The following is a 24,891-nucleotide window of genomic DNA, read 5'->3' as shown; positions in this document are numbered from 1 at the left end:
CACAGCCATCTATTTGCTCCAGACAAGGATGTGGGGAAGGTGAGCAATAACAGCCCTGCTGCTCCTGATGCTGAAAATACCCCGGTACAGAGTGTGCAGGGCAGAGGGCTGAGGGTGCATTCGATGGGGGCACGTTCTGTTTCCAAGGTAGGATGTGTAAATTATCCTGGTTGGGCTTTGGGTCAGCCAGTGTTCAAATTCGGTGGGATCATATGAGTTTATTGTGCTAGAAATGTGGCTGGGTAAGTCATTATCTGGTGTAATTTTGTGACAAATAATAGGAGAATTTTGTACAAGAATCCATCCAGCTGTGTGTGAGGTTTCCTCGTTAACCTGGTGTGAAATGGCTCAGAGCTGGGTGCCACTGGAACATCAAAACACGTGTGGGGGGTTCTGCAGCTGAAATTTGGCAACAATGGTTTTTCAGACCACAAGTCCTGGAGAAAAGCCAAGCAGGAATCCCTGTGGCATGTTCAGTTCTATTTTGGGGTGTGTGTTTTGTTCTGGGGGCACTGGCAGTTCAGCGCCTCCCCTTGCTCTGGGGCACTGTCCATCAGTGCCTGCTGCAGGGTGTGACTTTGGGCCCTTCCTCTGGGTGTCTGTGCTGCTTTGGGGCTGGGGGAGTTTGTCTGTCCCTTCCCCAGAGCCCTGGGGGCATTGGCAGGGCTTGGCCACAGTGTGGGACTGGTTTGGGGCAGGTTTTGAGGGGATTGTCTGGGCATGCAGGGACTGAGCAGGGCCTGCATTGGGTGGGGGTGCCTGCAGTGCCCACCGTGGCCTTTGGCCCAGGAGGGACAGACAGACAGACAGACAGACAGGGGTGACTCACCTTCTGTGCCTGCAGTGCCCAGGAGGGACAGACAGACAGACAGACAGGGGTCACTCACCTTCTGTGCCTGCAGTGCCCAGGAGGGACAGACAGACAGACAGACAGGGCTCCCTCACCCACCTTCTGTGCCCCCAGTGCCCACGCTGGCCCTGCCCCAGGACAGACAGACGGACAGACAGACAGCCTCTCTCACCTTCTGTGCCCAGCGCTTGTCGGCGCGCTGGTTCTGGTGGCCCAGGAGGGACAGACAGACACACGGACAGACAGACACACACACAGACACATGGACAGACAGACAGACAGGCTCTCTCACCTTCTGTGCCCGGCGCTTGTCGGCGCGCTGGTTCTGGTGGCCCAGGAGGGACAGACAGACAGACGGATGGACAGACACACAGACAGATGGACAGACAGACAGACAGGCTCACCCACCTTCTGTGCCCGGCGCTTGTCGGCACGCTGGTTCTGGTGGCCCAGGATGGGCAGACAGACACACAGACAGACAGACACACAGACAGACAGACGGACAGACAGACAGACAGGCTCTCTCACCTTCTGTGCCCGGCGCTTGTCGGCGCGCTGGTTCTGGTGGCCCAGGATGGGCAGACAGACAGACGGACAGACAGACACACAGACAGACACACGGACAGACAGACACACACACAGACACATGGACAGACAGACAGACAGGCTCTCTCACCTTCTGTGCCCGGCGCTTGTCGGCGCGCTGGTTCTGGTGGTAGATGCGGCTGAAGTTGGAGACGATGACGGGCACAGGCAGGGCGATCACCAGCACCCCGCTGAGGGAGCAGATGGAGCCAAAGATCTTCCCCGCGATGGTCTTGGGCACCATGTCCCCATAGCTGCGGGCAAAACACACGGGAGAGCCCTGCTGAGACCCCGAGAGACCTGAGGGACCCCTGAGAGAGCCCTGAGAGACCCCCTGAGAGACCCCTGAGAGAGCCCTGAGAGCCCTGAGAGACCCCTGAGAGGCCTGAGAGATCCCCTGGGACCCCTGAGAGCCCTGAGAGAGCCCTGAGAGACCCCTGAGAGCCCTGAGAGACCCCTGAGAGCCCTCCTGGGACCCCTAAGAGACCCCTGAGAGCCCTCCTGGGACCCCTGAGCCTCAGCAAGGCCTCAGCAGCTCCTGGGGTGGCACCAGAGCTCAGAGCCCCGTGCCAGGGACAGCCCCTGGAGCTGCCATCCTGGGCTGGTCACAGCCCCCCTGCCCTGCCTGGCAGCTCAGCTCAGCCAGGCCCCCCTGTGCTGCCCAGCAGCTGCTGGGTGCTGGCACCCTGTGCCCCCCTCCCCATGCAGATGAGCTCCAGCAAACCCCAAACTCAGCCTCTGCCGGGGAGCAGCTCATGGATTTCCATTCCCCGGCATCCAGGTGCAAATGAGGACTGATTTACACTTCCATTTCAAACCCCAGCAGTTTCCCTGCCATCTGCACAGTCAGAAATTTGGGGCTTGTTCAAAGTCTGCATTCAGTAAAAGGTGAATTCTCAGGGACATGAGAGCAGCTGGAAAATATTCATACAAAGTTCTGCACTGGGTTGGACCCAACAATCTCCTGCTGCAATTTGTGTTGCACAAAGGGAAGTGGAGCTGTGCAGAGGAGGCCGTGGGGATGCTCTGAGGGTTGGAGCCCCTCTGCTCTGGAGAAAATCTGAAAACTGAAAATTGACATCTGAACAAGCCCTTGGTTGCTATCAGATGGTTTTAGGGATTTCTGTGGTTATCTTTGAGATGTTCTGGTGCTGGGTGCAGCAAATGTTGAAAAGAGAAATGATTTATTTCAATTTATTTTTACATTTGATGTCAGTCTATGACCAACAAAGAGCTTTGAGGGGAATAGACTAGAGCTAAGAATAATTTACATCCAGGAGGAAAAACAAACATTTCAAAACACCTTTTTCCTCAGCTGCATTCCTGTCCCCATGCAAGAACCTGCTGGAATGAGGGGCTGAGGAAGAGCAGGACTCCTTTCATGTTAAATGCTTCAGCCAAGGTTTATTTATCCCCAGCAGAATCCTTCTCCTGCCTTCACCCAAACCCCTCAGAATGCCTCAAATCAATAGATGGCTCTTCATGTCTATTAACTTCTTAGCTGCTGCTTTATGCAAAGATCATTTCAAAGCTCTTGCTAAGTGACAAGTTCTTCTACCTCATTTAACACTGCTCTAAAAAAATCTCACTCCTCTGCTGCTGGCCCTTAACACAATAAGGCTGAAAATTAATCATATGCCTCAAACATGATCTCAGTGACCTGGAGCATGGAGAAAAAGCCCTTCTGTGCATTTGCAGAGAGTATAATAATAAGTGTCTGGCTCACAGTCTGGCTCAGGGAGTTTTGTCCTTACATGCAGACTGAGAGTTACCTCATTACCGGGGACTTGAGAGAAGTGCTTTAAAACACCAGGAAAGCTCAAACCCTGGGAGCAGGAAGGGTTTGTGGGCAGATGGAGAAGCTCCTTTGCACCCCTCCTGTGAGAGGAGGAGCCCTGGGAGCTCTGCAAGGCTGGGCTGGTGGCCCTGGGGACACTGCAGCTCTCTGTGGAGGATCCTCCTGGATCCCTGCCCTGGGCACCTGCTCTGGGACACCTGGGGACACCTGGCCTGCGATGGGAGGTGGCACCTGGGCACACCTGACCTGCGATGGGAGGTGGCACCTGGGGACACCTGACCTGGGAGGTGGCACCTGGGCACATCTGACCTGGGAGGTGGCACCTGGGGACACCTGGCCTGCGATGGGAGGTGGCACCTGGGGACATCTGACCTGGGAGGTGGCACCTGGGGACATCTGACCTGGGAGGTGGCACCTGGGCACATCTGACCTGGGAGGTGGCACCTGGGGACATCTCCTGTGGCCCCACTGGGCTGACCTGAGGTGGAAATGCCAGCCCTGAGGTCTGGGGATGTCTCAGCTTTGTTTCTCAGGGGCAGAGCCAGCCAGAGCTCCAGACCCATCCCTGGCCCAGCCTGAGAGCCTCCCCTGGCTTTGCCAGGGCCTCTGAGGTGCCGTTGTTCTGCTGCTCTGCTGGCACCCTCAGCTCCTGCAATATTCATTGCTGGAGAGGCTATTTCTGTCCTGATGCTGCCACAAGGTACTAATGGCCCCGTGGCATATTTATATCAGCTACAGTGCCAATAAACTCAGCTGTTGGATTCCAGTTACTGCTAATTAGGCATTTCAAACCCAAAACTTCTTTTCCCCAGACTGGAATGAGAGAACCCAACTTTCCCATTAATTTATTTAGTAAAAGGCAACTTGTCATCTAGAAAACTTCTACAGAAAGTGCATTTTAAGCAGTTCATCAATAATGTGATCAGAGCAGCAAGAGGATGGGGGAGCTGGGTCATGATTAACGTGCAGAGGGTCTGAGGGGTGCTTGAGCTGCATGACAGGAGTGCCAACAGTGCCAGGAATCCACTCACATCCCAACACACTGAGCCATTCCCAGCTGCTGAATTCAATGCAAGGTTCACCTGGTGGAGGGAGGACAAGATGGGATTTAAGGCTGGACAAAGCTGGAACAGCTCCTGGGGCTGGGGGCAGACACAAGGCTCTCCCCTGGGGCAGGATTTCTGCCTCACAGCTCTTGGGGAGCTGCTTCATTCTCCAACCTTTTGCCCAGGACAGGAGAGGCAAAAGAAGATTTTGCTGCAGCCTGGAAGTGTCTGCTTTAGGACAATAGGGACAGAATAATATCATTGTGTGCTGTACAATAGACCATGATTCTGAAAGCCTCTTGCATGGAAGAGCTGGAATAAAGCATGGAATCAGCATGTGGCTCTCCAGGTGCCAGGGAGCCTTTTTTGTGCTCCAAGTGATTCCCTGGGCAGTGTTGTGGCCCACACAAAGGAGGGGAAATGGCCAGAATTCAGCTGGAAGGGTTCAGGGGCATTGCCAGACTGAAATATTGCATGGACAGCTCTGCCCCTCCATCTCACAGGTGCAGGTCCCAGGTAATCCTGCAATAATGACTGTGCCACCTCCAATGGTCCAAATTCCAGAGCAAACTCTGCTCATTCCTCTCCTGCTTTAGAGCAGTGAATCCTCAGCTGGGCAGGGCTGGAGGCCTGGGTCTCTGGTTTAGAGCAGGGCAGGGGCCTGGGTCTCTGCTTTAGAGCAGGGCTGGGGGCCTGGGTCTGTGCTTTAGAGCAGGTCTGGGGCCTGGGTCTGTGCTTTAGAGCAGGTCTGGGGCCTGGGTCTGTGCTTTAGAGCAGGGCAGGGGCCTGGGTCTGTGCTTTAGAGCAGGGCAGGGGGCCTGGGTCTCTGGGTCTGTGCTTTAGAGCAGGGCTGGGGCCTGGGTCTGTGCTTTAGAGCAGGGCTGGGGCCTGGGTCTGTGCTTTAGAGCAGGGCTGGGGCCTGGGTCTCTGGTTTAGAGCAGGGGGCCTGGGTCTGTGCTTTAGAGCAGGGCTGGGGCCTGGGTCTGTGCTTTAGAGCAGGGCAGGGGCCTGGGTCTCTGGGTCTGTGCTTTAGAGCAGGGCTGGGGCCTGGGTCTCTGGTTTAGAGCAGGCCTGGGTCTGTGCTTTAGAGCAGGGCTGGGGCCTGGGTCTGTGCTTTAGAGCAGGGCTGGGGCCTGGGTCTCTGGTTTAGAGCAGGCCTGGGTCTCTGGGTCTCTGGTTTAGAGCAGGGCTGGGGCCTGGGTCTGTGCTTTAGAGCAGGTCTGGGGGCCTGGGTCTGTGCTTTAGAGCAGGTCTGGGGGCCTGGGTCTGTGCTTTAGAGCAGGTCTGGGGGCCTGGGTCTCTGCTTTGGGGTTTAACTCAGCTCTGCTCACCCACCCTGCTGGGATGAGCCCCAGAGCTCCCCTGTGCTGCTCTGCCCCCGGGTGCTTTGGGCTGGAAGGGACCTTCTAAAAGCCATTTATTGCACATTTCCAGAGCCTCAGGCTGCTCAGAGCCCCGTCCTCCCCAGCTGGGGTGTCCCCAGGGGTGCCCAGCTGTGTTTTACAAACCCCAGGAGCACAGACTGGTCTGGGCTGGGACCCTGGTGCCTCCTGCAAGGCTGAGCTGTGAGCGGAGCCATGGTGGCTCTGAGGCAGGAGAATCTGCAAACAGGCTGTCAACGGCAGCCTCGAGCAGCAAATCAGCCGTGCCAGGGAAGTACAGAGCCTATTTCATGCTAGGATTCTTTTACATTAAATATCCTTATTTTCTGCCTTGTTTGGAGCTGGGCACTTCCCCAGCTGGGCATTCAGCTGTGAGATCTGGCATCCTTTCACACTCGTGTTTTCTTTTTCCCTGGCATCATTCACTTGGTGATGTTTTCATGGATGCTCTGGAAATTGTGCTGCAATTGCAGGCAGTGAGGGATGAGGGCTGGAGATGCCCATCAGCTCCAGCAGCAGCTTATCTCCAGTGCTTGGATTCACTTGGATTTTTAGCAAAGCTGTGGTCAGCAGTTACTTAGCAGGGATTTTCCAGGTGAAGTTGCCTTTTTGATATTGTTCTGGTTTATAAATTCGTATTTCCGACTGAGTTTTGTGTGGTAAAAGGACAGAGATGAATTCAGAATTGTCCTCCTCTGAGGAGAAGGAAGTTCTGTTGCTTCTGCAGCGGGGAGCATCAGGGAGGGAGGAAGGTCATTCCCTGATGGACTTTCAGGGTAGGCTGGACCAGCCCTCATGTGGGATAAGCTGAGCTTGGAGCCAGTTCTAGGCTGGACAGAAAAGGGAACCTGAGAGCAACTGGTGGCAGGAATGTCCCTCCCAAGAGCAGCAGGAAAAGGAACGTTTGTGAGGAAAGGAACAAACTAAGTAGGTTATTTAATACACACAGGGCGGAGAACACTTCATAGATGAACACTGGCTCCGTTTATTCCTCCTGGCTTGGATCAGCTCCTCAGCCCGTAGGCAGTTAAAACAGATGGTCTGAATTTGGGTAACATTCAGACCTTGAGTTGAAGCTAAAAATGGAATTTCATTGGCAGGAAAAGTAGGTCAGAAAGCTAAAGCCCCTAGTCCTAAAATGATGAAAGGCTCCTAATCAAGTGTTCCCTATTACCATTCATTAACCAGAGCAGGGGAAGGAATATCAGAGACCTCTGCAGAAGGGATGGCAAAGGGGTTTATTTCTGTTTTATCCAGTCAGTGAGGGCTGATTTGGGGTTTATTTCTGTTTTATCCAGTCAGTGAGGGCTGATTTGGGGTTTATTTCTCTGTTTCAGTCAGTAAGGGCTGATTTGGGGTTTATTTCTCTGTTTCAGTCAGTGAGGGCTGATTTGGGGTTTATTTCTGTTTTATCCAGTCGGTGAGGGCTGATTTGGGGTTTATTTCTCTGTTTCAGTCAGTGAGGGCTGATTTGGGGTTTATTTCTGTTTTACTCAGTCAGTAAGGGCTGATTTGGGGTTTATTTCTGTTTTATCCAGTCAGTGAGGGCTGATTTGGGGTTTATTTCTCTTTTATTCAGTCAGTGAGAGCAGCTTTGGGGTTTATTTCTGCTTTACCCCATTCAGTGAGGGGCTGATTCTCCTTGTGACCCAAAGTGATGCTCTCAGCCTCCCTGCCTTCCACAGCCATCAAGCATCAAGAACATGCTTGAAATATGGGGAAAAGTCCTGAGTATTATTGTCCATCTGATGCAGGCATCTGGCATGGGAGAACTGAGTGCTGCTCTGTAATGCCCACTTTTTAAAAAGTGTTTGTTTTAATGGAAAATAAAATGTCCCAGATTAAGGCATTATTTATTTCTGGCTGCACACACTAAAGGCCTTTTAAATTATTTCATTCATTATTAATTCAAGAAGAATCCTCATATTACTCAGAGTGAAAACCTTACACAATTACCTGCTCAGAGAACCCTTTTTTTTTTGCATCTCAGCTCTCTGTAAAAGGAACTTTTTGGAGAACATAAGAGGCAGGAGAGGGCAGGCAGTGCATTGAGCAATTAGACTTTGCTCCTAATAGCAGGGCTGAAGGCTCCCTGCCCTGTCTTAAATCCTTAACTGTGGTGTCAGCTTAAAGGAAATGCTGGCTTTTTGCTTTCATTTCGTCCTCATCTTTTTCTTTTCTGTCTTTTTAAGCAGCTTGAGTGTCCATGCTGAGCCATGTCACATTCCAAATGATCCACATACTGTGCATTTTAATGAGCTGCTAGCACTGATTATACAAAAAGCAATCTCAGAAATATTTACTGAGTCCAAAAAAAAAAAAAAAGAAAGAAAGCCTATGGGGAACTAATTAGCTTTTTAAGAATTGGCTTTTTGAAAGCTTCAGGCTCTGGGAAAGTTGAACTTGGAATCAGTTTCAAAGAAGTTGAAGGAGTGGCTGAAGAAAAGGGAGCGAGTTGTAATGGAGTATTTGTAACAGAGCATTGCACATGCCAGGCTCTGCACGGGCCAGGAGATGCACTGGAAGCTGAGCACAGAATAAATAATGGAGAGAGGAACAGGCAATGGGATTATTATGCAGAGAAAAGCCACGTAATGTCTGCATCCTTTGTCAGGTTTCTGCAGCTTCCTGGGGGTTGATCAGAGAGAGACAAAATCTTTGTGCCTCTGTCCCTGAGCAGGTCCCTCCTCCAGGGCTCCTCCAAACACTGATATTGGCCACTCACTGCACTCCAGAGAATGAGAAAATGAGAAAATTCCCGTTAGTCTGGCACAGAGCTGGTTCCAGTTTCCCTTTCTTGGATGTAAAATGCAACGCAAGGTGTTCATATTCCCTGAAGATTTACTTCTGTCCCTTCCAAGGTGATCCCAAAATGTGCCATTTGTCATCAGATGGTAACAGATCAAGGGAATGGAGAATTCCCCTGGGCCAGGCCTGCACCACAAACTTTTGAAGTGAGAGTAACAAAAGCCAATGGAGAAGAGAGGCTGGTTTGTGAATAGTCCAATTTCCTTTGTCTGTATTTGATTAAAACCACCTCAGATTTAACAGGATTTTTCTTTCAAATAGAAAGAAAATCAAGAAGAAAAATAGCCCTGCCTGGAAGTCCCTGCTATTTCCTTGTCCCTTGCAGAGTTTTATCATTCTCAGCAGAACTGAGGCGGAGCTGTGGCAGTTTGCAGTGATGGATGGAGCCACCTCACTGGGAGCTGCTTTCTGCTCCTTCCTGCTGCAGGGTGCAGGCAGCGGCCCAGGCTGTGAAATTCCCTGCAGGAGCCCTCAGCAGCCCTGCCCGGCTCCCAGCACTGCCCCGGGGCTGTCCCAGAGCATCCCTGGGGACCCCCGGCCCTGCAGGGGGGTCAGGGACCCCGAGATGGCCCCAGGAATGTCCCCAGTCCTGCAGGGGGGACAGGGACCCTGGGCTGTGTCCCAGGAATGTCCCCAGCCCTGCAGGGGGGGTCAGGGACCCTGGGATGGCCCCAGGAATGTCCCCAGCCCTGCAGGGGGGGTCAGGGACCCTGGGATGGTCCCAGGAATGTCCCCAGTCCTGCAGGGGGGGTCAGGGACCCTGGGATGGTCCCAGGAATGTCCCCAGTCCTGCTGTGGGGGGTCCTGGGCTCTGCTGCCACCCCAGGGGGGTCAGGGGCGCCTTCCCCAGCTCAGGGGTCCTGTCCTGATGGGGACAGGGGCTCCTGTCCCTCTCCTGCAGGTTTGGGAGAGCTCTGAGAGCCCAGAGCCTGGCACAAGGCACAGGGAGGGAGAGCAGAGTGCCAGGGGTTTGTCCTCTGGTTTTGGGGGTTTCATTGCCAGAGGTTTGTCCTCTGTTTTTGGGGTTTATTGCCAGAGGTTTGTTCTCTGGTTTTTGGGGGTTTATTGCCAGAGGTTCCCTGGCTTTTGGGGGTTTCATTGCCAGGGGTTTGTTCTCTGGTTTTTGGGGGTTCATTGCCAGAGGTTCTCTGGTTTTAGGGATTTCATTGCCAGGGGTTTGTCCTCTGTTTTTTGGGGTTTTTTGCACTCTCCTGGCTGGTTCAGGCTGGAGGGGCCCCGGGCAGCCAGCAGCCACAGCCCCCCCGTGTCCAGCACTGTCCCCAGGTCACATCCACCCATTTCCAGCACTCCAGGGATGGTGGCCCCACCCCTGCCCTGTGCCAGCCCCTTTCCTGAGGAATTGTTCCTAAAATCCAGCCTGGCCCTCCCCTGGCTGAACTCGGGGCTGTTTCCTCCTGTCCTGTGGCCTCTCCCAGGGAGAAGAGACTGATGGCAATAAAGGGAAGCAGAGCAGATTTCTCACTGCTCTGGTTTAGGAAAAGCAGTGGCTGAGCTCTAAGCTGCTGGATTCAGTTCACAGATTTCCTCTGATTTTGGCACATTTTGTGCCTTTGGTGTCCCGGGGGCAGTTAAGCCCCTGCAAGTCTAAACCCTCTTTTATCCAGTGCTAGATCAGAAATGCCTCCTAAAAATATCTCCCATCTGAGCAGGTCTGAGGGCAATCCCCCCTCCCTCCTTCTGAGGAAGGCAGGAAGAGAACAGGAACAGGATTTGTCCCTCCCCAAACTGAGGAGCTGCTGAAGCCCAGGACAGAACCCCAGAATGGTTTGGGCTGGAAGGGACCTCAAAAATCATCCCCTACAGGGAGCTGGGATCCAACACTGGTGCAGCTACAGCTGTTTATCCCTAAAAGGTTGAGTTTTGGGCTCTTTTCCAACCTTTATGATGATCCCTGTGCTTGGTTCTGGTGCTGCAGCAACCCAAGCAGTGCATCCCAACTGCTGCTCTACTGAGAGCAAAGTTTCCTTGCTGTTTTTGTTTTTAAAATGAAACCATTTCCTGTTAAAATGAATGGAACCAGAGGTTTCCCAGTAAAAGGAGCCTCATTCCCATCACTGTGCTCAATAATTTTATCTCCTGTAGGAGCTCTGTCCCCTGAAAAGGGAGGCAGAGCTCCCCTGGCCATCAGTGGGAGTGGCAGGGTTGGTGTTGGGGCAGGTTTGGTGTTGATGTTGGGTCAGGTTTTGTGTTGGTGTTGGGGCAGGTTTGGTGTTGGTGTTGGGGCAGGTTTGGTGTTGGTGTTGGATCAGGTTTGGTGTTGGTGTTGGGGCAGGTTTTGTGTCCTGGCAGGAAAATGAGGGTGGAACTGGGGCTGCCTTCACAGAGCTCAGGTACCACCAGCCTTGCTGGCATTTCTGAGGATGAGCTGGGAAGGTTTTGTGATTTTTATTTCATTTGTTTGGTATAATCGTTGTGCTTTGAACAGCAAAACAGTCTGATCCTTGTCTCTGTCCTGTCTCAATCTCATCTGTAACACAGAACAGCCAAAGTTCCTTGCCTTGCTGGGGGAACAGAGTGCTTAAGCACTAAGCCCTGGTAATCCAGTTTGTTTTCCTACCCGTAGCTGTAATGTGAAGATATGCACAGCCTGTGCCTGATGTAAGCACTGAGATCATGACAGGCTCCCAAATCCTTTTATTTTAATATTTATTCAGTTGATAAACGTCACATTTTTGTCCTTCATCTGTCATTTCCAGCAGGGGATTCAGCCCCAGGGCAGCTCCCATTCCTTCCTCTTCCCTCTGCCTGGGGATTTATTGGCACAGGAGCCCTGCAGGTGCCACAGGTGAAGGGAGAGGCTCTGGGGACGGGGCTCAGCTCCTTCCTCCTCAGCCTCACCTGAAGGTGAGGAGCAATCCTTCCCCATCCCCAGAGTCCCCTCCTGCTCTTTGTCCATGGGACTCTGCTCTTTGCACTGACAGTGCCCAGGCACTATTTCCACAGTCATTATTTACACTTAGATTAAGCATTCATATTATCCAGAACGTGGCATTAATAATATCAAAATGCCACTTTATGCCATGTTTAAAATCAGAATTTCCTATTGGAAATCAATGAGAACATCTTCCTAAAAATTCAGTGACCTGCCTGTCCCTCCTTATATAAGCAGTGTCTATATTTATCAGTGCTGATCTCAGCTGCTGGGCTACCTGGCTGCTCGTGGCTCGCACAGAACCCTGAGATTCCGTGTTTCTCACACAGCCAGCTCTGTCAGGAGAGGAGGGGTCTCCTCTGCACCAAGGTCTCAGCTCGCTCCTGTTCACAGCAGAGGCTGCAGGGGAAAGGCCCCAGCCCCAGGATTCCCTGGCAGCCCCTGGCCAGGACTCTCAGCCACAGCAGGGGCTGTTCCTTGAGGTGCCACTCCAAGGTGACAGCAATTCCCTGCTCAGAGATGGCTCCATCTCTGGGCTGGCTCGGGGAGGAGCCCCTGCTCCACCCCAGAGCTGCTGAGGAGCCTCAGCTCCACCCCAGAGCTGCTGAGGGGACATCCCAGAGCTCCTGAGGAGCCCCAGCTCCATCCCAGAGCTGCTGAGGAGCCATCCCAGAGCTGCTGAGGAGCTCCAGCTCCATCCCAGAGCTGCTGAGGGGACATCCCAGAGCTGCTGAGGAACCCCAGCTCCATCCCAGAGCTGCTGAGGAACCCCAGCTCCATCCCAGAGCTGCTGAGGAGCCCCAGCTCCATCCCAGAGCTGCTGAGGGGACATCCCAGAGCTGCTGAGGGGACATCCCAGAGCTGCTGAGGAACCCCAGCTCCATCCCAGAGCTCCTGAGGGGACATCCCAGAGCTCCTGAGGAGCCCCAGCTCCATCCCAGAGCTCCTGAGGGGACATCCCAGAGCTCCTGAGGAGCCCCAGCTCCATCCCAGAGCTGCTGAGGAGCCATCCCAGAGCTGCTGAGGAGCTCCAGCTCCATCCCAGAGCTGCTGAGGGGACATCCCAGAGCTGCTGAGGAGCCCCAGCTCCATCCCAGAGCTGCTGAGGAGCCATCCCAGTGCTGCTGAGGGGACATCCCAGAGCTACTGAGGTGCCATCCGTGCACCCTGACAAACTCAGAGTCAGAGCAGGGGTGTCAGGAGCCCGGTGCCCCTGGAAGCAAGGCCCCTCTCTGCCTGCTGCAGTAAATCTGTGTACACTGCACTTGGCACACAGCATTCCCCTCTCAAATCCCACAGGGACTGGGGCTCTGCTTGCTGAGGTGAAGGCTTTGTGTTTCTCTGGAGGTTTTATCCGTACATTGGTATATAGCTGTACATCCATCTCCTGCATCTGATTTAGTCTGGGGTGTAATCACTAAAAAATTGCAGGACAACCTCATCACCTGTAAGCATTCTGTTGGGAAAATGTGCAGCAGCAGCAGGAATTCAGATTAAAGATGTTAAAAAAAAAAGCATCTTTTCATCAGTGCTTTCCTCCTCATTAAACACAGAGTTTGCTCATAAGCATTTCCCAAATAAAAAGGGAGAAATAGGCAAAAGCAAATACTCTGCAATTAAGCTCCTTTGAATTTCCCCAGAAGGTTCACCTGAGCTTAATTTAATTTCCCCTCATTCCTCCTGAGCCACCTGTTTGGCTGGGCTGCAAAAAGAGGAGTGAGCAGGGGGGGCTGGGACAGAGCCCCCAAACCCTGCAGGAAATGCAAGGACAGAGCCCCCAAACCCTGCAGGGGCTGCAGGAAATGCAGGAGCAGAGCCCCCAAACCCTGCAGGGGCTGCAGGAAATGCAGGAGCAGAGCCCCCAAACCCTGCAGGAAATGCAAGGACAGAGCCCCCAAACGCTGCAGAACTGCAAGGACAGAGCCCCTCTCCCCCTCCAGGAGCTGCAGGAAATGCAAGGACAGAGCCCCTCTCCCCTCCAGGAGCTGCAGGAAATGCAGGAGCAGGAGCATTGCTGGATCCAGGTGCAGCCCAGGTCTCACCTGAGTGAGCTCCACTGGAGGGCAGGGCTGGGGACAAGTCAGACCAAGCTCAAATCTCTCTGAGACTTTTTCTTTCCCCTTTTTGTTTTCCCTTCTGCATGCCAGTGTAACATTCTCTGCCTTCACACTTGCTGGTGTTCCAGCATTAGGTGTGCCTTACCAAAGATCAGGTTTTAATCGAAGTCAAATGTCAACGAAATTCACTCCCTGGGGGCTGCTCTGATGTTTCACTTCTCCAGTTCACACCCGGGCAGGAGGAGCTGTTTGGGGAGTGCTTTAATATTCATGAGGTGTTGGTTCAGTGCTGTTTCAGATGTGCACTCCTGTAAGGTCCTCTGGGCAGGTAAATGGACTGCTTTGACTTTCAGTGATTTTTCACACATAACCAACTCTGTGGATCAGCACGGGCTGGCCTTCAGCTGGACAATTTTCAAAGTGCATTTCTATTCATGAGCTGTCTGGCAGTCACTATTTCACAGCCACGGGAGGTGTTTAGATTTACAAAGGTGTTTATATTTACAGAGAGGGGATCTGGAGAGGCTCAGGGCTTGGCCTTGGTGCTGCTGGATTCACATTTGTGCTCAGGGTGTGTGCTGGGGGTGCCTGGCTGGGAGCTGCCCCTGGGCAGGGCAGGATGGCAGCACAAGCCCAGAACCTTCCTCACCTGTGAAATCTGCTCTGTGCAGATTGTCTGTGTGGGAGGGAACCTTTGAATTCTGGACTTGCAAAAAAAAAAAAAAAAAAAAAAAAAAAAGAAATTTAAAAAAAAAAAAAAAAAAAAGAAAGAAAGAAAGTTGTCCCCAAGTCCTGGTGGTCTGGACCAGGTGGATCACAAGGATCCTGGCTGCTCTCCAGGCTCACCCGGGCAGGGCTCTGTGCTCAGACCATGCTGGAGCTGTTGTTTTGTTGTTTTTAGGACCCTGGCTGCTCTCCAGGCCCACCTGGGCAGGGTCCTGGCCCACCTGGGCGGGCAGAGGTGCAGGACCCTGCCCCACATCCCTCCCTCATCCCTCCTGGGCGCTGCCCATGGTGCTGCTTTGGAGCCTTTCCGGAGTCTTTGACTGCCTTGAAAAGAACTCGATGCTTGTGTGGTTTTATGCAAATCTGCTCCGTCTGTCACTGCCTATTGTACGTAAAGGGGCTGGAAAATGCTTTTTTAGCAATGCACGAGGCTATTTCTGCTGAAATAACCACCGTAAGCACTTCCATGACACAGTCTTGTTTTCCATAATTGTGGCACAATTACCCACGGATAGAAATCAAGGATGATTCTTACAGCTGGCCTAGAGACAGAGTGGAAAGTTGGTACTTTGGAGTTCTGCAGAACCAGAATGCTGAGTTGGGACAGGGGTGCCAGCTCAGCCAAAGCCCTGGGGAAGGTGGCAAAGCCCAGGGAGGGGGTGGCACCTTCCCCACCTCAGGGAGGGCTTCAGGGTGTGGAGATGATGCAGAGAACCCTCTGGGCTGGGCTGGTTTGAACCAGGGCTTTAAAATCCTGGCACAGCAGCCATGTCCCTGCTTCACTGTGATTTTCAAATGGTTATTAATAAAACATAGCCCTGTCTATCTCTTGATGCAGAGAGACCTTAGTCCTGGTACAAGCCCTCCCATCTATTATTTATACAAGCATTTAACAGCTCTGACATATTTCAGCAGTAACACCAGGCACTTGTTTGCAAACCAGAATTAGTAACAAAATATGAGACTTCAAAAGGGTTTTTCACATGCATGTGACTGCATGGGAGCCATCCCCGGGTCACAGCAGGAATGATGGGCATTGTGCTGTTTTCTGAGATTCTCAGCAGTTTCAGCTCTTACCTTCTATCTCCAGCTTAGAAGAGCCATTCAAGTCAGAGAGTATTTCATATACCTGTGTGTGTGTAAATGATATCTCTATATGTATAAATCTATTTATATAATATCTCTATATATATGGCTGCTAATTTAATTTATGTATGCAGCAGGGGCTGGCTAAGAAGTGAAGAGATTAATTGTGCTGCCTTATTAGAATCAGGAAAGCTGATTGCCTTTCCCTGCCTGGTCTCACTCCTGATGGGTGCATGGATGGATGGATGGATGGATGGATGGATGGATGTTGGATGGATGGATGGGGATGGATGGGGATGGATGATGGATGGATGGATGGATGGATGGATGGATGATGGATGGATGGATAGATGGATCCATGGATGGATGATGGATGGAGGATGGATGGATGGATGGATGATGGATGGATGGATAGATGGATCCATGGATGGATGATGGATGGATGGATGGATGGATGTTGGATGGATGGATGGATGGATGGATGTTGGATGGATGGATGGGGATGGATGATGGATGGATGATGGATGGATGGATGGATGGATGGATGGATGGATGGATGGATGGATGTTGGATGGATGGATGGATCCATGGATGGATGGATGGATGATGGATGGATGGATCCATGGATGGATGATGGATGGATCCATGGATGGATGGATGGATGGATGGATGGATGGATGGATGGATGATGGATGGATGGGGATGGATGATGGATGGATGGATGGATGGATGGATGATGGATGATGGATGGATAGATGGATCCATGGATGGATGGATGGATGGATGGATGGATGGATGGATGGATGGATGATGGATGGATAGATGGATCCATGGATGGATGGATGGATGGATGGATGGATGGATGGATGGATAGATGGATCCATGGATGGATGATGGATGGATGGATGGATGGATGTTGGATGGATGGATGGGGATGGATGATGGATGGATGGATGGATGGATGGATGTTGGATGGATGGATGGGGATGGATGATGGATGGATGGATGGATGGATGATGGATGGATGGATGGATGGATGGATGGATGGATGGATGATGGATGGATGATGGATGGATGATGGATGGATGATGGATGGATGGATGATGGATGGATGATGGATGGATGATGGATGGATGTTGGATGGATGGATGGGGATGGATGATGGATGGATGATGGATGGATGGATGGATGGATGGATGGATGGATGGATGGATGGATGGATGTTGGATGGATGGATGGATCCATGGATGGATGGATGGATGGATGGATGATGGATGATGGATGATGGATGGATGGATCCATGGATCCATGGATGGATGATGGATGGATGGATGGATCCATGGATCCATGCAGGGATGGATGCTCCTGTGAGTGGAGGATTCTGCCTCCTTCCACAGAGGATCACCCAGGCTGCTGCTGAGGGTTCAGAGAGCTTTAACAGCACTTTCCAAAGCCAGGGAATGACCACTGCAGTGGCGAAGGCTCCTCTGAGGAGTGTCCCTGAGCTGAGCTGTGGTGACCAGAAAACCTGGCTGGGCAAGGTCAGGGCTCCCAGCACTGCTGCTCCAAAGCAGGGAGGGAGGCACAGAGCTCCAGGCAATCAGATCCTGCACCTACACCTCTGTACCCTTGAAAACAACAACAAATCTCCTGTAACCACTGAAAATAAACAGGAGGACCCCAAGGTCCTCCAAAGGGAGGAAGCTCTATCAAACATTTAGGGAAAAACTCATTGATCCTGCACTACTGAAGTAGAGGGAATTTTATGGTTGACTTTGAGGGAAGCAAAAACAAGTCTTTGAACTGGATTACTTCTTATTTTCATAACACTGTAAAAATATCTCCAGCTCATATGAAAACAAGTCAGTGTTATCTGCACTTCCAGGGCACTGAAGCTTGGGAGTGTGAGCCTTTGGAAAATGAAGCAGGAAATGGGTGACAGATCTAAATTTCTCCAACTTTAGCCCAGTGAAAGGACCTTGTAAAAACAAAGTGACTTTTCCTTGTGTTCTCCAAAGGTGAGAATTCACATGATGAGCCTGAACCTGCTTTCCCAGCTCCTGGCTGGTGGTGTAGGTTAAACACTCAGAAATAGGTTACAAAGGACTCGAGTGCTGAAGAACAAATATTCCTCTGGCGGCTTCTTGGTGGCCTAGTTCTGGGCCAGCAAAGTCAGAGGAGACAGAACATTTCAAATCCCACTGAACAGTGCAGGAGGCACCTTCAGGAGAGGTGCAGGGAGATGTGCAGAGGGAAAAGGCACCTCAGGCACCTCTGGCTCTGGGAGCTGCTGGGCTGGGCTGGTTTGCAGCTCCTGGGAGGGCCTGGCTGGGGCTGGAGATCAGCAGATTGCCCTTGCAATGCCCCCAAGTGCCTCCTCTCCATCCCATTCCCCTCTGAAATATGGAATTGCAGTTTAACACAGTCCTTTAATTCATGATGTGTGTGGATGAAGGTTTGATTAGAAATTGCCCTCAGTTCTCCATTGAATGAAAAGGAAAGAGCCCTTCAGCTGTCAAATGCTGTCTCTGGTCAGTGGGAACAGGTCCCAGGTGTTTTACAGGTGCTGCCCTTGGAATGCCCTTCCCAGGGACTCACAGCCTCCCTGTACCGGGGACAGAGAGGATGCAGGCTCTGGTATTTAAAGGTTTTATGGGACATGAAATAATTTTGCTGGTTAAAAGCTAAACTTTATAGTGTTTCTATTTTTAATTAAATATTAATTGCAGAAGATGGCTCTGGAATTGGCTGTTCAGATCATTTAATCCATATAGATGACCTTTAGGTTGAATTTATTCTCTCAAGCATACACCGCCCTCCAACCCCATCTGGGCACTGACCTCATCTCCAGGCTCCTCCACTCTTAATTAGAAAGATGCCAAGCCCACACTCCTCTTTACTGTTTATTAAGGCTGCTCTGCTGAGGATCCTGCAGGAGCTGCTGATTGCTGCTGTAAACTTTGCCAGGCACTGCTCTGTGTGCAAACAGCCAAGTGATTCCTCCTCAGCCCTGGAGCCCCAGGTGCACTTCAAAGGGGGCAGGAAAGGGGAGCAGTTTCTCCTGGAGCTGAGCAGCAAACCCACCTCCCATGCTCCTTTAGTGGAACAGAAGCGTTACTTGAAAAATCTTTTTATTTTTTTCTTCCCTCTCCCCACCATCTTAATTCAGTTCTTTTGATGCTGATAAGCAGCTTTGTGCAGCATGAAATTTCCTACCAGGATTCTGAGTTGCCTGAGAATTCAGGTATAAAACCAAACCACTGGCCAGCAAGAAGATGTGTGTCCATGTGCTGAGAGCTCTGAAAGGATTAGGTTCATTTGCAAATCTCTGTTTGCTGCTGTGAGATGTGATTCTACTTCTGCCAGTGCACAAGTACAAGCACCAGGATGGTTAAAGGCTGAAAAGTTCATTGAAAAGGCAACTTAATGGCAAGGGTAAAGCAGCCTGCTCTGTTTGCTTGTCTGTGGGACTCAGAGGGGAGGGTTCAGTTTGCACTTTAATTTCTGGAGTTCCTCTGGCACACCTGGCTCGTGGTTTCTACTGCTTTGCTGCTGATGTGCATTGAATGATGTGAAAGCAAAGATAAAACCCAAAAATCCAGCTCAAAACCCAAAAATCCACCCAGAGCCCCAAAGAGCTGCTCCAGAGCACAGGGACAGGAGCCCAGAAAGGCTCTGGCTCCCTGCACATCCCTGCCCACAGCACTGGTCCAGAGAGCAGCACTCACTCTGTGCTGCTCCTGATGCTGCAGTGTCTGATGTCATTGCAAGAGCAGGGGGGATGCAAAACAACGGAAAACATTTAAATTATTATTCCTTCCAAATCTGCTTTTGCCCTCTGGGGTGACAGAAACCACCTTGTGTGCTGCTCAGGATAACTGAGGCCTGTCAGGGTGCTGCTCCAGCTGGGGGATTTGACACATGGATCAAGTCCCTTAAGCCTGCTCCTGAGGATTTGGAGATTTTTGTAAAGCTCAAATGCACAAAGCAGCCTCTGAGCTGTGGCTGCTGGATGGATCAATGCAACTGCATTTGACTTTTCAAACAAAAGGTGCCATGTTCCTCCTCTTGCCTCCTCTCCTGGAGTTTCCATTTAATGTTTGATAATGCTGCTGCTGTGCTCACTGTTGTTTTCCAACGAGAGCCCCCTTAAAGCAGGCAAAAAGCCCCTAAGAAGAAAATCCATGAGCTCTTTGAGCACATTTCCTGGAGCCCTCCCTTTCTCTGCCCTCCTTACAACAGCAAGGCTATTACAGTTCCAATCTAGACATAAACCAGCCAAGATCTTCAGCTGGAAAGTTTGAAATGCCTGTGCTAAGGAGCACAGAAGGGCTGTGGCAGCAGCTGGTTTGAAGGGACTCCCAGTTCCCCACCAGTTCCCCCCAGTTCCTCACCATTTTCTCCCCAGTTCCCCCCAGTGTCTCACATTCCCAGCCCTGGTACTTTTGGCCCTGCACACCTGTGGCCAGGGGGAGCTGGCTTTGGTTGCCCCCAGCTGCTGCTCCTGGCCCAGACAAAGCCCCAGGGCTGCCCCCAGGGTGTCTGTCTGTCTGTCCTGGCACAGGATGGCACTGGGGCACCCGGATCCCATGGATCTGCTCCTCTGGGCACCTGGAGCCTCAGCACAGCCTGGCCCAGCCCTGCACAGCTCTCCTGGTGCTTTATGAATGGACAGCAGAAGTAAATCTGATTATTTGTCAGCCACGCGTTGCTGCCTGTAATTGCCCAGATTTGGACGTTAATTGGTCAGATTGCTGCCTCAGCACAGGGCTGGACAAGGCAAGAACAGTCACAGGAAATGCTGAATGTCCTCCCCTCATCACAGCCAGCCCCACCTCTGGGTCCTTGTCCTTGTCCTCTGAGAGGCTGTGATTAGGTCACAACCACAACCTGACCTTGCCATTAGGTCACTCCTGATCCGTGGATTTGTGGATTTGTGTTTGCATTCCCTCTGCTCCTGTACCTGGCTGTATTTTTGGTGTTTTTCTGCAAGCTGGTTTTGTACAGCAGGAAAAGAGACCCTAGCAGTGAAACTTGACTGCAATCCATCTGTGCAATTTGTACCTTTACTCAGCTCCTACACCTGTAATGATTTTCACAGGCAGATGAGTTTTGAGCACAGGTGCTTCAGGAACAGACACTCCAGACCAAGGCCTGCATTACACAAATCCAATTTTAAAATTAAATTTCCGATGCCTAAAGAAAAAGATTGCAGGGAGCTAAAAAAAGCCCTGAATCTGATGGTGAACATGAATATACCAGCAAGTCACACTTCAATAAACCTCAGAGCAGGAGCAGTCCCTGGAAAAAGGCTCAGCTTTAACCTCTGGCTGCCCTCGGGTCCTCATCCCACTCCTTTGGCTCCCTGGCTGGAGAATTTTCCTCCTGCAAGGCAATGCTGGGCTGCTTGACTGAGCACTTCCAAGCACCCAAATCCTGGGGCAATGATTTCAATAAATACAAACTGTGGGACTCCTGCCTGGTCTGGAATGGAAATCTGCTCTCTAATGCAGATGGAAGCAGTGCAGCTGCACTGTGTTAATTGAGTATACAGCAAACATATGGCAGTACACCTCCAGACCAACAGGCACACAGCTCTCTGGGATGCAATTAGCGCCTGTGCATGCACAAAGAACCAGCCCTGAACTCCAAAAATGCACAAGTGCTGACCCCTGAGTGGTGGAACTGCAGGTGCTGAACTGCTGCACCTCCGTGGCAGGAGTGGTTTTGTCATCACCGAAATGCTGCTGAGGTTGGGGTGTTCCAAAGAAAGAGAAATAACCAATTTTCTCCTGTTTCTGATCTCCTTTGGTGCACAGCTCCTACACCAGAGCTTTGTCTCTGAGGAACCAGAGCAGTGGCTCAGGGAAAGCAAGGCAGCCCCAGAGGGAAAGATCTTCCACTCTCTGCAGTTTGTGCAGCTCTTTCTGCAGGTTTGAAATAGATGGAGAATTCCTGAACACTGTTACTGATACAGACACTGCCATTCCTGGTGTGCTCACAGCCACAAAATCCTGTCCCAGCCAGGAAATAATTGAGAAAATAACAGTAGTGGGGCCTATAATATTCTATTACTGGCTGTTATTTGTGCAGGGGCAGTGCTGGGTGCTCTGGGATCCTAGAGAGGGACAAGGAGCAGCAGCCCAGGTGAGGAGAGGCTGCCTCTGGATGGGACAAACGCCCTGACCCTGAGGGCACCTGCATTTCACCAGACAGAGCTCCAAGGGGGCCAGCACGAGAGGAGACACAAAGAGAGGGGCAAGGAGCCCCCCAGGACAGCTGGGACCTGTTTCCCACAGGTGGTTTTTACCCAATTCCCTGTGGGAACCTGTTTCCCAGAGGTGTTTTTTACCCAATTCCAGAGGATCCTGCCTGGGTGTGCAGCAGCTCCTTCCTCTTGCTCAAATACTCAAAAGGCTCAAGGCTTCACATAAAATGGTTTTGTGCCTCATAGGGCTCGAAGAGTGGGGAACTTCACTCTTGGTGGTGAATTGGTGGGGGTTGTTATTTATGATTTGGGCTTGAAGAGTATCAATTCACTCTTGGGAGTGGATTGGTTGTTATTTATGGCTTGGGCTCGCATTTCCAGCAGCTGGTGCTGCAGCTGGCTGCACATTTTGCCCCCCAAAGGGCGACTTCAGGGCAGTGAATTGATGTGAGTGAGCCCGTGTGAGCAGTGCTCAGTGCAGACCCTGAGCCAGGCTCGGGTGAGCTGCTGGAGATAGAACCAGCCCCAGCTCTGCTGGTGCCTCCTGCACTGGAGATGGATGTCACCCCTAGGACGGGCACTTCACACTGCCTTTCCTTATTGCCAGCCTGCTGCAGCAGCCTATAATTAGTTTTCACACCTTGGCCATGTTTAACTCCCCTCTGTCTCATCTGTTAATCTGCTAACAAGCAGCAAATGTGTTTTCGACTGGGTTCCGAATGGGAGGCCAAGACCTCATAGTTCACCTTCTGAGGGAGCTGCTTGGAGGGCACGGTTCTTAAATAATTTTCAAATATCTTGTATTCATGCAGTTTTTACAGCCTGAACAAAAATGAGATTGTATATCTTAATATTAATGCAGAAAGTTGTAAATGGACTAAAAGCTAATAGCATAAAATAATCTTTAATTTCCTTTTGGTGCGGGGAAACGATTTAATACGAGCAAGGTACCAGTCTGACAGCCTGGAAGAACCTTCCATGAGTTCAGCAAACCAGCAGTTCCTGTTCTGTCAGCGCTGTGGCAGTTTAGGGGGACTGTTCCAAAAGAGGCCTTCAGTGGGTATTTGGGGAGGGGGGAAGATGGATCTCCTTCCCCAGAACTCAGATGAGTGCAGGAGTTGCACTCTGCTGAACACAGGTTTAGGAGATGGCAGACTGAACACGGATTTTCATTTTAATAGAGGTGAGGTTCTCCCTCCTCCAGTGCCGTGCTGGGAATCTCCAGCTGAAGTTTGACTTGGTGGCTCACATCTCCCTTGTCTGGACACAAATGAAGAACAGCTCCTTTTCCATTTCCCCCACATTTGAGCTCACTGTTGCAGCAGTGCTGCTGTGTCTGGAATATCAAATGTGAGCTGATCTGGGCTGGTCAGAGCAGGGGTGACCCCTGTCCTGCTCATCTCCCAGCTCTGCCGTGCCAGGCTCACACAGGCGTGTGCTGCTCCTCTGTGTCAGCCTGACTTTATTCATTTGTTTCTTTATTTATCTGTCCATCACTGCCTCCAGTTGTTTGCATAAGAACGGAGATTAAAACTCCTGCAGTAATAGCTGGAGCTGGAATTGGATTCTGAGCCTGGGGCCCTGGGCTGATTGGAGCTGGCAGGGGCTCTGCAGAGCTCCCCTGGTTAGGGGTGATGTCCTGGCCTGGCCCTGCTGCCCCCCCAGATTAGGGCAAGATTGTTCTTCCATTTTCGTGTTCTGCAGCTCTCACTGCCCAAGGCAATCAATGGGAGCCGCCTGTGCCATTCGTCCTAAGTCTCTTTTCCAAAGAGCTGCTGCTGATCACCGACCTTTTTTATTCCCATTGTTAATCCTCCTCCCTCCTTCAGTGCTCTGGTCATTTACTAATCCCAGCTGCCGTGTGCGTGGATGTGGGGAGATGGAAACCTAATCTCAATGAGGTTTTCATTCTCTGGCTAATGTACTTAGAGAGATTCACAGGATTGAAGCTGTTTTTAGGGTTGGTAGTGCAGCAGATGCCCAAATGCCCACTGCTACCTGGCCTGGGGAAGGGAATCCACACAGCCATGGATTTGGCTGGGCTTTATTCAAATGCAGGCTGGTTTTGTAGTTATAAATCACACTCTTATCCTTCCTGATAATTTCACTGGGACACAAGTGGTCTGTTAAGAGGTTTGGAGCCTTTCCCAAGCAAGGAGCTTCTTTAAACAGGAGAAGGGCTGAGCCAGAGCCCCTCTGGGGAGCAGAGCAGGACCTCGAGCCTCAGGGTACACCAGGGGAAATTTAGAGTGGATTGTAAGGAAAATTTCCTCCCAGAAGGGGCTGTCAGGCATTGGAACAGCCTGCTCTGGGCAGTGGTGGGGTCACCATCCCTGCAAGTGGTGGATGTGGCACTTGAGGACAGGGCTCAGTGGTGGCCGTGGTGCTGCTGGGCTGATGCTGGCACTGGGTGACCTCAAAGGTCTTTTCCAGCCTCAACAATTCCACGATTCCCTGACTGCCCCCAACAGGACCCACAGCTGGGGGGATGCAGCATCTCTGGGGCAGAGCTGGAGCTGCACAGGCTGTCCCTGAGCAGAGCTGGGAGAGGTGGGGAGGATTGACAAGTTGAACGTCACAGGCGAGTTCCAAACGAATCTGTTGTGATAGGTATTAGTCATAAGGATAAACTGCTGGGAGATTTGCATTTTATTCTCTTTATCCTCCTTCAATCCCAAACAGCCCCTTCTGCCCACCCTAATTTGGAATATTGAAGGGGATTTGCTGCATTTTTTAGTAATTAAAGGTCCTGGAGAACAGTGAGTTCCTTTGAAGGGAGTGATGTGTGTGCACAGCTCCTCGTGCCCACACACTCACAGAGCCATGGGCTCATTAGGGTGGGAAAAGCCTGCAAAACCATGAAATCCAGCCAGCACCCAGCACTGCCCTGCTCACCCTAATCCCTGGCCCCAGGGTGGTGCTGGGTGACTCTTGGGAATCTGACTGGTCCTGGTTTGTGCTCATTCCCACTGGGAATCCTCACTTTGGTTCTGTTCTCTTCTCCCCTCTGGATTATTTTGGGGGTTCTCAGCTCCTGGCTGAGCTCCCACCCCACTGCAGCCCTGCAGAGCTGCTTGTACACCTCAAACACAGCAGGACTTCCACACAAAGAGCCTGAATTTATCTGAGCTCTGTCATATGCTGGTCTCATTGTGTTTTATGACCTTTAATTAATTAAGCTTCATAAAATTCTAATCATGCTGGAAATATTAATCCTGTTTTAAATTAACTGGCCAAAGAGAGGTGAAATGTCTCAGCAGGCTGTGGGTACCTGGTTTGAACCCTGACGTGCTCCAGCCTTGCTGTGACCCAGCAGGAAAATTCACCTCCCTCAGGAATTCAGGGGGGCCTTTGGTTCCAGAGCTCCTGTGCTGGGTTCTTCCTATTGCACGTGGATGTGACCCTGAGCAAGCCACGTTTTATCCCAGGACCCACACGGCTCCTGCTTTGGG

The 24,891-nt window shown here is 51.4% G+C and overlaps 1 protein-coding gene across 6 annotated transcripts in view; it reads right to left on the bottom strand.

Moving 5' to 3' along the window:
• The window catches only part of KCND3 (potassium voltage-gated channel subfamily D member 3), a 100,068-nt gene that overhangs the window by 26,779 nt on the left and 48,398 nt on the right, over positions 1 to 24,891 (bottom strand). For all 6 annotated transcript variants that reach the window (XR_013185210.1, XM_077190641.1, XM_077190645.1 and 3 more), the window contains exon 3: positions 1,527 to 1,689. Coding sequence is in view for 5 of the 6 variants with exons in the window: in XM_077190641.1 (XP_077046756.1) it covers positions 1,527 to 1,689 (163 nt within the window). In the remaining variant the exon portion in view is untranslated. The remainder of the gene's footprint in view (positions 1 to 1,526; positions 1,690 to 24,891) is intronic.

Source organism: Agelaius phoeniceus, chromosome 25, assembly GCF_051311805.1.
Source record: "Agelaius phoeniceus isolate bAgePho1 chromosome 25, bAgePho1.hap1, whole genome shotgun sequence".
Lineage (NCBI taxonomy): Eukaryota > Metazoa > Chordata > Aves > Passeriformes > Icteridae > Agelaius > Agelaius phoeniceus.
The sequence above is the reverse complement of the archived record's forward strand: the minus strand, read 5'-3'. Positions and strand labels throughout refer to the sequence as shown.